We start from the raw sequence: 15,056 nt of genomic DNA, 5'->3' as shown, positions 1-15,056 counted from the left end.
AGACGCCCTAGAGTTGCCTAACAAGGATGCTAGGAACCAAATTCTGGTCCTTTCCAAGAGCAGAATGATCTCTTAACTACTGAGCTTTCTCTCTAGACCCCTTCATATATCTGTAAGTTATAAGCTAAAACATTAAATGTATCTTTCAAATGATAAATCTTTCATTACTTTTAAAACAAAAAAACAAAACAACAAAAACAAAATAAAAACAAACCACAGCCTCTCCATGTAGTTCTGACTGGCTTGGAATTCTCTATGTAGAACAGGGTGACCTTGAACTCCCAAGTACTAGGATTAAAGGTCTGATGAGCCACTGTGCCCAGTAATGTTTATTAAATTTTTAATTGTTTTATTACATAATTTTTCTTACATACAAAATATGTATTAAAAAAATCTAAGCCTTAATTTCCCAAAAGGCATACTAAGTCTATATCAACCAGTCAGCTTTCAATAACACAGTGTACTTGCACAACTACTGACTACTGATGGCCTTTACAAAGGCTTTTAATGCCCACAAAAGACAACAAAACACTGATAACCAGGTTTAGCTTCTGACTAATACATTACATACTATGTCAGTGATTTGTGCCACTGAACAGGAAGCCCTCATTTTAATATGCAAATTAAATACTATGAATGTCTATAAAAGGTCATACTTTCTTTCTGCTCTCGTCTACTGTCCTCAAATCAAAACATATTAAGCCCACAAAACATATCACACGATCATAAAAAACCGATAGCAGGCAGGCTCTGTCTACTTTCTTCTACCTATTCAAATCACCCAAAAGCCACCTCCAATTGCACCTCTGTATAATGTATTTGGGTACTTAATTAATATAATTCAGAACTTTATACTGTCATAATTAAGCTCATCTCTCTGTATTTGCTACTTGCCCTCCATCTGATTACTCCTTTCTATCTAATCTACCCCAGCCTATTCTCCATTCTACTGCTAAGAGCTCACTGTCTCTTTGACTCATCACTTCTTCACACTGTTAGCTGAGTCATCTTCCACAATTGCCTCTCCTTGCCTATGTCATCCTGGCACTCAGTGCTAACTTCTGCTGACAACCAAGTGAAGCTGATCTTAGTCTAGCCTACTAAGAGGTCTCTATCTGGGTTCAATTTCATTCTTTAATTCCCAGCCCTCCCCAACCCCAACACATATGTGTACCATATGCTATCACTATGCAGAACTTATCCTGCTCATGATATTCTCTGCTTGGAAGGAAGAAATTCCCACTTTTAATCAGGACATACAGGGAACTTACAGAGACTCTGCCCACTTTTTTTTTTTTTTTTTTTTTAAGAAAAGTTTAACTTTTTCTTTTCCTGTAATTTTCTTTTTCTCTCAGTTACTGGCTAAAGCCTGGGCATGCCAGATACTCTGGGTGGAAACTTCCCACTTCCCTCTGAAGTCCACACCTCTCCTGCCATGCTTGCCAGTCTTCACTGTAGAACCTGCCAGCTTTCTAGATCCTAACTTTAAGACATGGCTTCCCTCTTTCTTTTCCCATCTTCCTCTTCCTAACAGCTACCAGGAAGGGTCAAAAGACCCTTTCACGGGGACTGTCTAAGGCCATCAGAAAGCACAATTATTTACAATTCATAATACTATCAAAATTATAGTTATGAAGTAGAAATGACAATAACTTTATGGTGGGGGGTCAATAAAACATGAAGAACTGCATTAAAGGGTAATAACATTAGGAAAGTTGAGAACCATTGCGTTCTCTGTCATTTTCCTTTTAAATGCTAATAAAAGGGTCCTTGAGCTTAAAAAAAAAAAAAAAAAGATTCATCATACAAATAACATACCTTCTTTTGACCAAAACTCAAAACTTCCCCAAACACCTTGGGCTGAGTTAGCCAATCCCTTCTTTGTCTATAGTTTACCCAGTTATAGAGTACGATAATTATCACAACAAGCATTGTGATCATCAACTAACAATATTAAGCTGGTTTATTTAAGGTTGAAATCTTGCTTCTGGGTTCAACTTCATTCTTTTATTTCTACAGACTATCAAGAGGTGATTCCACCAAATCAGGTGAGTTGCCTGGCTCTAACCGGTGATCAAGCTATTTTTAAATGCTGAACTGCTCAGTTCTATCTATAGCATCAGGAACAGGTATAGATCAGGATAAAGACTCGTGCATTTTACCAGTCATCAGTCTAGAATTACCTTGATGTGCTGGTGACATTCAACCTAGCAGAAGCATATTTACTGGGAGTTACAAATTATTGGATAAATTGTTCAAGAAAAGACAAGTTTGTGGAAATGAGCTCACTAGAGAGCTTCAGTTTCACTACAAATGACAGTCCAATCAGCACCGTCCCAGGGGTCTGTGAGCTGCTGCCCTGTGCCACTAGGCCAGTGTGGAGCCTTTACAGACACCTACTCACCACTTCCTTAAAGACTCCCAACCGTACAAATGTTAAATCACACTGGAACAGTAGTGTACTTTTTTTGTTTTTATCCCTCCACGACGCCATGATTCACTTAATTGCAACCCTAGTTTATACAAGCCTCACAAAGGGTCATCTGAGATTGTAGCTATAGCTGTGGTCTACCGACAGGCAATACTTGGATATTAAGTGAAAGGTGTAAGACACCAATATAAGGACACATAATTAGTTGAAAGTAGAGTCTCCTAATTGAGCCTCTAAAGGGAAGAAGGGAATGATTTGGAGAACAAAGATTTAAGTTGACTTCCCTAAAAGAAAAAACATTATAGGTAGCACGTTATAGTATTTAATGCCATCACCTGCATTTGACCAAATTCAAAGTCTAAATTCAAGTTTAAAGTATTAATGAACATTTCTTATTTTCTCAAAATTTCATGCCACACTATAGATAGTGATGGAAAGTACTTAGCTATATCAGAGGTTTGGGGTTTTTTTCTAATTCACTGAGGCAGAGTTTCTCTATGTAGCCTAGGATCATCGGTCTCAAGCTCTAAAGTGCTAGGATGGCAGGCATGTGTCACCATGCCCTGCTGAGCTATATAGTTTTTAACACCAGTGTTGGCACTTATAAATCTGTTCTTTATTTCTAAGATATGATAAGAACATTAAATGTTTTTTCTACATTTCCTACCAGTCATGAATAGGGGTTAAGCTTGGCTTGGGCTAAACAAGACTGTCTCAAAATAAAACCAAAAGCAACAAATAATTAAACAAAAATCTCCCCAAATAATGCTCTTGCCTTGTCTGGAAGAGTGTTGTTAATACTATCAATAATTATTTTCTGTCTATTAAGGACTAGAAAAAAAAACAAGCTCTTTTTATTGCTAACTCATAAAACATTTTCATGAGTTAAACTATGTTAATAACTAGAAGAAAGGAGTAAAAAAAAAAAAACAAAGCTTAAAGCTAAAGGAAACTTAAAGGTAAACTTGATTATAGACTGTGTCATGTCCCAAAAATTTCAATGTCTTATTTCTCTTAAATTTTCAGAGATTAAAAACAAAGATAAGGCTGGGCAGTGGTGGCACACACCTTTAATCCCAGTACTTGGGAGGCAGAGGCAGGTAGATTTCTGAGTTCAAGGCCAGCCTGGTCTACAGAGTGAGTTCCAGGACAGCCAGGGCTACAAAGAGAAACCCTGTCTTGAAAAACAAAAACAAAACAAAACAAAACAAAAACAAAAACAAAAAACCCCAAAATAAGAGCCTTAAATATAGTAAGAAAAGAAGTAAATGCATGGGTAATCCAATATTAACGGACCTTGGAAACAATAGTTTTAACATTTTAAAAATACCCATACATTATGTTTGAATATCTATAAAAACATCCTCTTCTATAAGACTGTGAAACATAGCAAAACTTCATTTACTGCTAGAGCAATATGTAAATGCCACTTTCTCCAAAAGATTAATAAGCACTGTCTTTGCTAGAGCTTGGTGTTTTGGCATGTGTGTGGCCACAGACATGAATGCCATGTCACTTTCTCTGCAGTTTCTAAAAGACACTTTTACACTCCTCTCCCTTCCCACTTGCTTCCTTTTGACTTTACACAGTGTGCTTACTAGTATGCGTCCTAAAGAGAGAAAGAGCAAGAAGGGAATGGACAGTGAGGATGGCTTCTACCTAGAGTGTAAACGTTTCAAGCATTTGGGGACAGATGGGGTGTAGCTATAGGAACAGAATTAACTTTTTAAAATCAAGATATGAACTTTGTAGCATTTTTTTAAAAAGTGACACAGGAAATCACAGAAAGACAAGACATGCTGCACGGAACTAATCAGCAACTATAAATCAGTTTGCTTTTGTTGTGCTAAACTTAATACACTAATTAAACAAAAGTTATGCCATTAGAAATATTTGAAAATGACACTGCATAAATATTTATATACAGAGTATATGTTACATGATGTGTAAGCATACAAATAAAATATGTAATTGAAACAAACAGTATATGTTTCATAAAACATACACTTAGCAGATGTAACATGGCTATCCAGATCAACTATACGAAAATACTCGTTACAAACATAAACATAAAGTTTTCTATCATCAAAAAAACTACAAAATACGAAGAATGGCAAAACTGTTCTGCCATTATGAAGCACACACACACACACACACAAAAGGCCTGCCAAATTTCCCTCTAAGCACTACACTGAATCATGCATATCGGCTAGAAACCATAATGATGGATATTGGGTTAATAAAATTAATTTCAAACAAGCAAGCTAAGTGATTGACTTACAGGATCAGCTGGTGCAATGTTAGAATCAAATTGGGTCAGAGTTTGTGAGCTTGAAGAGCGTTCACTAAATGTCTCCCACTGCTGAACAGACAGAGGAGAGACAAGTCAGCATGGGGAGATGCAGTAGAAGATCACTGGAGAAGACTTAGCGAAGTCATTCAGAGGCTGCACTGCAAGCTGCTTTTCGCAGGATCAACAGAATTCTGTAGTTTGTAAGTCCCATAATCATTTCATACTTATCTGTGCTGGGCCATCTTATAAGTAGAAGGTGAATGCCTTCATAAGCAAATGTACAGTAAAAATTTAATGTAATCTCTATGGATGAGATTAAAACTTGTGCAGAATTAACACTCAAAACACCGTAAAGGAGACAGAGTATAAGTAATGGAAATGGCAACCAGGTAGAAACGCACAGGGTCATCTGCACTAGAACAATGCCTATCTCAGATCCTGTTCAAACCCCAGTTACAACACTGATCCATAGAAGCCGAGGACCTCAAGTTCTAATTAACATGGAGCATTCAGTGCGACTTGCCAGTGCGACCCCTGAAAGATGAGTCCATTATTTTCGTGCACATCTTATACATATGCATATTTAATAAAATATTACAGATAAAATGCAAGAAATTCTGGAATTAATAACATTTTAGCTTATTTATCCATTTGTAGCAAGTCAACCTCTGCGATCAGCACTACAAACAGGGCCATGCCAGATCACAAGACAGAGCTGCCAGTCAGGCCCCTCCCCATGCTAGGAAAATGAGAACGCAGCCATGAAGCAAATCAAGCATCTGAGTATGTGTTATATACAGGAGATGCACGGGAAAAGCTACTTTCTAAAAGAGGTACACAAAGAAATATCATACCTCTTAAAACAGGTGGAATGATAAGTCAATATTAATTACAGTAAGTTCCATTTGAGATCTTAGTAACAGTACAGATTTTTTCCATCAAAATTGTATTAAAACTATTACTAAATCTGATTCTTAAAAATACTAAGTTGTCCTCTGAGGAGGGAAACATCTACTTACACATATACAATATATACACATGAATGCTTACACACAGACACAACTACCTCATTAACCAAAGTCCTTCTTATGAATTCAGTTTGTAAGAGTATATATACTTTTATGCTTCAAAGTTCAACTTTCTATTTAAAATAGTGATATTCAATTTGAGTAGATATGTAGAAATTAAGCTTTAGCAAATGAGAAAATTGCTGAAAATTATCCACAAAAAAATAGCTAATAAAAGCATTCAACAACTTTTCCTACAGGTCATAAGAGAAAAATGTTATTCAAGGTTGTGACAAAAGCTTACAACAATTGATTTTTATGGGCTTTCACATCAGAAACTGATTTAACAAATTTGGTAATAGAATTAATTTCTTCCTCAACAACTACTGTTACAAGGATTTAGAAGGAACTGAATTATCTACATCATGGAAAAGAGCTCACACGCAGAACTCTGTTCCCTGCACGGCAGTGGGTCTCATCTTCAGGACAAGTGTAAGTAGTTATTAGCTATATAGGCTCTGGCACCTAACTCCTGGCATACTAGCTGGGCTGTGTGGACTTCGCTGAGTTACACAACCTCTCTGTGCTTCAGTTTCACCATCTTTAACATGAAATTAGTAATACCCATCTCACAGGAGTGTTGTGAGGGATTATGACATTAAACTAGGTGAAGAGTCTCTTGAACAGACTAGCATATCAAAAGTGCTTTAAAAAATTAGGGATTTTAGTGTTTTCTCTCATAGCACCTCATCTATATCCATCAGTACTAAATAAACACTGAAATAATACTGGGTTTGTGGGAGATAAAATATAACTTAAATTTATATTCCAAGTAGATATTTTAATAGCTATTACTAAAACATCTTAAAATCATTGTCTTACTAGCTTTTTAAGCATAGCATAAATTCCGTAACAAAATATGCATAGCAAAATTATGTCATTTATGATTTTATTACTAGGCATTATAAAAAACAATCTGGTAGGACTTTTTGAAAGGGATAATGCATGCACCTAAAATTAGAACTGAAAAGTATATTTATCTCCATCTCTCCAGATCACACCTGATTTCTTTTAGAATGGATATGGACTCCTTATCGTTTGGGGAGAGCTGCTTTTATGTATAAACCGTAAGAATGGGCTAAAAGCACTCTGTTAACTTAATGTTGCTTTTAAAAACCCAAGTGCAGCTTTTAAACCCCTCTCTTACTCTCCATAGGCCACCCCGACTAGCGAATTCTTGCGAGTCCTACTCCTTCCCGCCTCACAAGCGTGTGTGCTAGCAGGTGTACACTGCATGAGGTGGTGGTGCAGTGGCAGAGCCACCTTGGCTGTTCTTAGGTCTTTAGAAGGCAGAACAGAGTCATATAGAACTGCCAGTTCTCCATTTCCCAGCAGCCCTAAACCACTATGACTTTAACCAAATACTGCCCTGCTTTAAAAGACATAAGAGCAAAATGCTTACTTTCCCTAGAGGTCAGCAAATTTACTTTTGTAGATATAACACTAAGTTAACAAAGAGAACTCCTTTAGAAAGATAATAATGCCGTTCTCCAGAGCACAGAAGTTTTACAGACTGCGCAGGCTCTTCCACTTAATTCTAAGAGTGTTCTCTTACTGTTGTGTATGGCCTAAGCCCAAGTACTGGGGAAGCAACGTGTTTGCGCCTACTCTGCTTTGCACACTACTGGTTGTATTAATATGGTAAAATTACTTCATTTTGTACTATTATTATTTTCTTTTGGTGTTTTGAGACAGGGTCTCTCTACACAGCTCTGGCTGTCCTGGAACTCATTATATAGATCAAGCAAGCTGGCTTTGAACTTGCAAAGATCCTCTGCCTTCCAAATGCTGGGATTAAAGGTATGCGCTTACCATGTCTACCCTCCATTTTGTACTAAATAAAACTAATTATAAGTAGTTTGTGTTGCATGAAAATACTTTTTTTCATTCAGAAAGCTACACTAGTGACTTGTCTCTTGTATCACTTCATGCCAAGATTGCAAAAATATATCTTCATACACCCTACATATCTAATTACATACACTCAGTGGACACAGCAGCTGATGAAACAGCAGAGGACTTGTGTCAATCTTGCTCTTGAATCTCCCTGGACATGGGGTCTGGTTATGTTACTCCCCTTTGACTTTCAATTTATCTATTTGCCCTACCCAATTCCTAAGGCTTTAGTGATGGTGGGAGAGATGTGGAAATCATATTATAGTGTATACAGTACAAAACTTCAGAAGCCACATAATATGATTTCTGTTACAGTCCTTCTGAGGTTCTCGACTGTATGTCCAGGAGAAATCCTATGCTGTATGTGTGTATACTGGAGAAATCCTGTGATATGTGCATGTGCTGGATGAATCCTATGTTGTGTGGGTGTACTGGAGGGATCCTGTTTGAAACTCCTCCCACAAACAAGCTAATTTCAAGCAGGGAAAGGGAAGTTTTGCTAACCTCGCTGCTCTGATTCAGCTCTGGCCAAGTCTGGTTCAGTGACGGCATCGACGGTGACTTGCTTGGAGGTGCTTCTGCAGGAGAGCCTGAATAACCTACCTCACCTGGCTGGTCCCCCACATCTGCAATTTAGACACAGAAAGTTCCCATCAACAACATATTTTAGTTTGGGTGATTTATTTATGAATAACTAACAGATAATTTTGCATAAGTGATAATTTATACTTTCAATTTCCTTCTCAAAGTAGAGACTTTAACAGATAATACTTATTATTTATAGTCTACTTAATATGATGTCTCCCAAACTGATCATGAAAAGAAAGGCAAGTTGGAAGTAAACAAAAGGACAACATGAGATGGATAATAACGCAGCTCTCTGATAATAGGGATGGATTCCTCTCAAAGCACACCCACGGAGCACTCTTCAGCAAGGAGACTGAAAGATTCACTTTCGGTTCCAGTGAGCTTGCGGATACTCTAATGCTAAGTGGAGTTTTGCCCTATGTGCTGCAGTCAAGGCTTGTGATGTCCCACAGTACAATACAATACAATAGGTTTTCCCAATACAAAATGCTTTCTAGCAAACAAAATTCTTCAGTTTTCCCTTGGAATTATTTTGAAAACTGCCAATTCAGTAACACTTTCTTTAAAACCTTCCTGTTACCATACAGCTACGCCTCAAAAGGAGTAGCTATCCACAAGCAAGAGTAAAGTCAGCAAGTCCAGATGTCCAAATATCGTCCAACAAGTCCAAATTTAAGGCTTTTATTTGTTTTTGGGTTTTTTTGTTTGTTTGTTTTTGTTTTTGCCTGGGGCTCAAACCCAGGGCCTTGTGTATGTTAAATACATGCTCTTCCTACCACTGAGCTATATACAATTGGGCCCCCAAACCTATGCTTTCTTTCTTTCTTTTTTTTTTAAGTTTAGTAAAACAATGTGACAGTATTTAATCCTGAAGCCTATGCTTTCTTATTTCACTATGTACGCTAGTGTTTTTAGACTGGAGAGATAGCTACAAACCTTTGCTATGGTTTAAAAATGGACGTTTAGTATGTTTAGATATCATATTCTACTTTGAATTTCATTTAAACCTTAAAGTATCTTGAAAATTATACTTAAAACAGAGCCGGGTGGTGGTGGCGCACGCCTTTAATCCCAGCACTTGGGAGGAGGCTGAGGCAGCCAGATTTCTGAGTTCGAGGCCAGCCTGGTCTTCAGAATGAGTTCCAGGACAGCCAGGGCTATACAGAAAAACCCTGTCTCGAAAAACAAACAAAAAAATTTAAAACAGAAGAAGTTTCAATGACAACTAAATCCCAATTTTTCAAGTTTTACAGAGTGTGCCCAACATAATATCTAATACATAGATACTGAATTTATTGAAGTTGCTTACTTTTTTGAGTTAAATTCATTTCCATTTTCTCAGAATCACAATTACCCACTGATGGTTGTAACAGTGTTCAAAGTTTCCCATCTTCTGTTCTGTTACTGACTCTCCGATTTCCTCTTCACTCACCCCCAAGCTTCTCTCTATAAGAACACCATACTCAAGTTCTAGTTTATAGCCCAGCACCACACTGTGACTTTACACTTCAGAATCAGCTGCTATTTCTACTTCTTTGTCAGTCCTAGGTCTTCATGAGAGAGGCGGAGGGCAGTACAGAACCAACAGAGGTCGGAGGGTATCAGATACCACTCTGTAATGACCTCCAATAGCAAGTGACCTAGTGCAAAAAGCTAGTAGCAGACAGTGCCTACTCAAGCAGCTAGGGGTTTCTGTGGGAACAAACACGGTGGACCCCTCCATCCCACCTCAATGATAATAAAGAAAAATTAGCCTAGGGGAGAAGATGCTGACAATACATATGACAGCAACTAACTGTAATGGTCTAGCTGGATAATCATGGAGAGTCTCCAGAGAAACTGCTGGCAACTTACGGCTGCTGGGTACAGAAGAGTCCATTTTCCTCAGGAATTCAAACCCTGAGAGACTAATCATGCTCCTACAGATGCCCTACATCTGTGCATATACAAGCAGCACAAAGTGAGCTCAGTGGATCTAAAGAACACCTAGACCTGAGAGGCAATAGCAGGGGTAGGGGCTAGAGGGGAAGAAATAGGTGGATTTGATTAAAACACAGTATCTATGCCTGAAATTCTCAAAAAATTAAAAAAAGAATGGCCTCATAATAAAAGAAAAATAAGAATTAAAAAAATTAAAATAGTACTGACTACAGGAAGGCTAATTTCTAAATTAATCAGTTTAAAGCCAGACTCTTATCATACTAAATGTAGTCTTACATTCCAGTAAATTCAGGCCCATTTATACTGCAATATCACTTTAAGGCACTTACTACTTGCCAGATTCTGAGAACTCATCTGACCTACTACAAAGCTACAGTGGATCTAGTCGATCTCAGAGATCTGTCTAAATCAATGACATGGGCTGTTACAAGTAACTATCATACTGTGATACAAAAGTCACATACACATAAAAGGTTTACTCAAATACAAGACAAATAAATGGTTTGTAATGTTAAGATGTACACCCACCCCCCCCCCATTTCCAGATTGCAAATAACTTTCTAGTAATCACATCTGGGTTTTAATGTGATACCAAAGAATATCCGCAATACCCAAACACACTACACAGTAGTTTTTCTGTTTACTATTGAGACTAGATCTTCTTCATGTCCTTCATGAGTTGTCAAATTTTATTTGTTCAAATCTGACAGAGAGTAAGTATCTGAAACTCTGTAGGCCCTTCTCATAGCTACCCCACCACACTACAGTGGCAGAGAGTAAGTATCTAAAACTCTGCAGGCCCTTCCCGTAGCTACCCCACCACACTTCAGTGACAGAGAGTAAATATCTGAAACTCTGTAGGCCCTTCCCGTAGCTACCCCACCACACTACAGTGACAGAGAGTAAGTATCTGAAACTCTGTAGGCCCTTCTCGTAGCTACCCCACCACACTACAGTGGCAGAGAGTAAGTATCTGAAACTCTGCAGGCCCTTCCCGTAGCTACCCCGCCACACTGCAGTGGCTGCCACAGGCCAGAAAAGGAGGCTGGTTATTTGGCTCAATTCAGTTTTATTGATGACTACTAAATTTGAACTTCATGTGTAATAAAATGCCCCCTTCTGATTTTTTAATGATAAGAACCCTCTGGGGCCTGGGGCCATTAACAGTTTTTAACTCATTTTTCAGCACCACATAAACCAACTGGCCATGGTGCTGCATGGCTATAGTCTCAGTAGTCAGGAAGGAGGCAGGACTATCGTAAGTTAAAAATTAATCTTTGACTACACAGCAAATTTGAGGCCTGGGATATATGAGACTCTGCTTTTAAAAATAAAACCAAGCCAAACAAAAATACAAGCTATCCTCAGTAGTAGAATACTTGCCCAGGATGTAAAAAGAACCGGGCTTGATCCCCAACACTGTTAAAAATCAAACAAAGAAACAAATACAACATCATTCTTGGTTTGTGGATTATTTATTTAGTCAAGCAGCAAACTGAATTTGGTTTGTAGGGTGTGGCTTTCTATGATTCCCAGTTTACCTTAAATAATGAATAAACCCATCAAATTTATTACTGATCAGTTTGACAAACTAGCTGGTGTCCACTGTCAGTTACTACAGAACCCCGCGAAAGGTAAAGCAATGCCACCTTTCCCATAAATGTTGTATTTTGGAGAATATCTTCCTAAGAACACTTATGCCACATGTAAAGAGTTTATGGTTGCTTTGTTTAAATGACGTTATACAGAATTTTAAAACATGAGGACTAGGGAAGGAACAAAGGAAAAATTATTATTAAATAAGTATTATTTAATTCACATACATAAAAACTCTTTGAGTCCATAACATTTTGAGACTATATGAAGGTTTTTTTTTTAAAGATTTATTTATTATTATACATAAGTACACTGTCGCTGTCTTCAGATGCACCAGAAGAGGGCATCAGATCTCATGATGGGTGGTTGTGAGCCACTATGTGGTTGCTGGGATTTGAACTCAGGACCTTCAGAAGAGCAGTTGGTGCTCTTACCACCTGAGTCATCTTGCCAGCCCTATATGAAGGTTTTAAGATTAGTAAATTGAAAAGCTGCAGTCCTAGGAAACTTAAAATTCACTGCTGGGATAAATTGGCCAAACTGCTCCTGGGTTTTTTCCTACTTCAATCACAGAACAACAAATTGCAGTTAGTAAAAGACCAGAAACCAACAAGTGCCTGACAAGCTCTGGAAATAAACAGCATCTCTTTCAATCTGGTCCCTCCCTGTAAATAATCAGTGCAGAGCATCCTACCACCCACAAAGGTCAGGCTGCAAGTACCTTCCAGCAGCAGGGGTGTAATTTTACTCTTCCTTGACACAGTGTTCCAGAAGGAACACTGTCAACCTGCCTCCCTCCTGAACGTTCTGCTCTGCCCCTGACAGCATCAGAGTTGTTACCATTGAAAATAACTGATGGCATCTTAATAAATTTTCAAAACAAAGATAAATGTCTAAGCATGTTCACTGCAATGCTGTTTTAAAGGCAAACGGAAAAGAAATAAAAATTCATCAACAGAGAACTGGTTAAGGTACATCTCTGTATGTCATGAAGTGCCAAGGTATTTGTCTATTTTAAGAGAAACCACTGAGGATGTAGCATGAGTAGATTTGTGTACAAACTGATCTCTCTGTATGTAGGTCATTGTGTTAAACATTCTGGGTGAATACAAAAGAAATATTAACAATGTTTAATCTGAGCAATTTACAGATACAATGTAATTCCAATCAGAAGACTCTCAGCACTCTTTTTGTTTGTTGCTTGGTTGGTTTTCCGAGACAAGATTTCTCTGTGTAGCCCTGGGATACAGCACTCTTCATATAAAAAGGAAAAAACATATCCTCAAATTCTAATGGAATTAGCAAAGACTGGGCTAGAATTTGCCCCAGGAAACAATGCTCTGGAGGAAAGAGACTGTAACTGCATCTGGGTAACTTCCCGCTGTCTAGGTCATGATGAGAAAGGCAGCCTATGCATGTTCTTAGGATACCAAATGTAATCTTACAGGTAAATCGCTACTTAAGAGCTAAATTCTGCCATAATTTCCCCCTTGAAGTGTAATTTTTCATTAGCATATCTGGAAGAAAGCTTGGACAAGAGCACTGAAGATGACGAACAGCTTTACAATTAGGTTCACTGGGAACGTAACAGCCCATTACCTTTTATTCACTTTGAATTTAAGAAAAACATACGGTATACTCAACAGTTATAGTCTCATTCCTTTTACAGAAAGCTACCAGTAAATATAGATCAGATTATCACATATAGTAGTATCATCTAAAATCAAATTCAAAATTTCCAGATGTATTTAGTCATCAAAAAAAGTTATAAAAATCTAATAATGAATCAGATTATTCCCTTCAACATACTAAGACATAAAATAGAAAACATTTATGACTGACACCTTAACCTACTTTAGACAATATACCATTTAGAAACAGTAAAATAGTAAGTAACATTAAGAAAAAATTCTCTCCAAGTCTGATGCAGGCCCCATGGGAACAAAGGAAAGCTTTCCTGTTTCCTCTTTCCACTTTAACTCGAGACAAGGTCCAGTGCTCCCGCCTAGGCTGGAAACTTTCAGAAATCTTGTCTTAGCCTTCCAGGTGCTGGGATTCCAAGTGTGGCACCACACCCAGCCGTATGGACCACTATTAAAGTTTGAATACCTAATAATCCAAATTCAGTGTCTATCCAACTTAGCCCGACAACAAATCTGTGCATGTTTTATTTACCTACCTACCTACCTACCTACCTACCTACCTACCTACCTATCTATCTATCTATCTATCTATCTATCTATCTATCTATCTATCTACTAACCTACTTATTTATCTATCTATCTATCTTTGAAATAAGTTTCACTATGAAGCGCTGTCTAGTCTGGAATTTGCTCTGTAGACCAGTCTGGCCTCAAACTCAGAGATCTGCCTGCCTTTAACCTCCCAAGTGGTAGTATTAAAGAAAGGTATGCTTGGCCAAATCTGTGCTCTTACTAAAATGCTTTAAGCTACTAAATGTCATTTTACCATCTACCTTGACCTCCTTGTCAGAATGAAGTACTATGTTCACTGAAGCACACAATCAGCTCTTAGTGGCTACCAAGCTCACCTGCTGAATCTTCCAAGTCAATTAGCTTGGGCATCAGGCTTTCAGGGAGTTTTTCCGGTAGGTCATAGCCATTTTTTCTAGCAACTACCAGATGAAAAGCAGCACAAAACTCATCCAGTGTCAAGGCGCCATCTTTATCAAAGTCTGAGAGTTCCCTGGAAGACAAACTCATCATCACCACATTTCGCTTTAGAGCACCTTATTTATCAAAAAAGAAGACAAAACATTTCTCTCACAAGAAAATTAAAAAAAAAAAACATTAATTTTAAAAATCCCACAGGTGCAAAGAGGTGTAACAAAGCAAATATATCAAAATTATAACAAAGAACCAGTGTGATAGACATCTGGGAGCTCATGATCCTTTCAACATCACACATTTTTGACAGGAAAATTATTCTCCAAAATTAAAGTCATCAAAATATTACCTTTAATGTTGATGCATTTTATTAAAGAGCTTATTTAGTTGAAGTATATAAAATAAACTCATGGACCTTATTGAAAATTCTGTTTTTATTGTCAAAGTTCAACAGTTTTTTATACTTTAAGAAACTCACCTGGCTAAAGTTGACTTGGAAAGCACAGCCTCCGCCCTGTGGCCCTTACTGCCTATCTGAAGCCATGTGTATGTGTGTTTCATTTTTGAGACAAAGTCTTCCCACATAGCCCAGGCTGGTCCTTTTTTTTTTTTTTTTT

General features: G+C 37.7%; 1 protein-coding gene across 6 annotated transcripts in view; it reads right to left on the bottom strand.

Moving 5' to 3' along the window:
* The window catches only part of Reps1 (RALBP1 associated Eps domain containing 1), a 75,585-nt gene that overhangs the window by 12,606 nt on the left and 47,923 nt on the right, over positions 1–15,056 (bottom strand). For 3 of the 6 annotated variants that reach the window (XM_031380499.1, XM_031380496.1, XM_031380497.1), the window contains exons 8-10: positions 14,364–14,518; positions 8,192–8,313; positions 4,713–4,793 (exon numbers count right to left, since the gene is read on the bottom strand). In XM_031380499.1, the coding sequence (XP_031236359.1) occupies positions 4,713–4,793; positions 8,192–8,313; positions 14,364–14,518 (358 nt within the window). The remainder of the gene's footprint in view (positions 1–4,712; positions 4,794–8,191; positions 8,314–14,363; positions 14,519–15,056) is intronic. The other 3 variants (XM_031380500.1, XM_031380501.1, XM_031380498.1) reach the window with 2 other exon arrangements.

The sequence above is a fragment of the Mastomys coucha genome, unplaced genomic scaffold (assembly GCF_008632895.1).
Source record: "Mastomys coucha isolate ucsf_1 unplaced genomic scaffold, UCSF_Mcou_1 pScaffold2, whole genome shotgun sequence".
NCBI lineage: Eukaryota > Metazoa > Chordata > Mammalia > Rodentia > Muridae > Mastomys > Mastomys coucha.
This window is presented reverse-complemented; position numbering and strand designations above follow the sequence as displayed.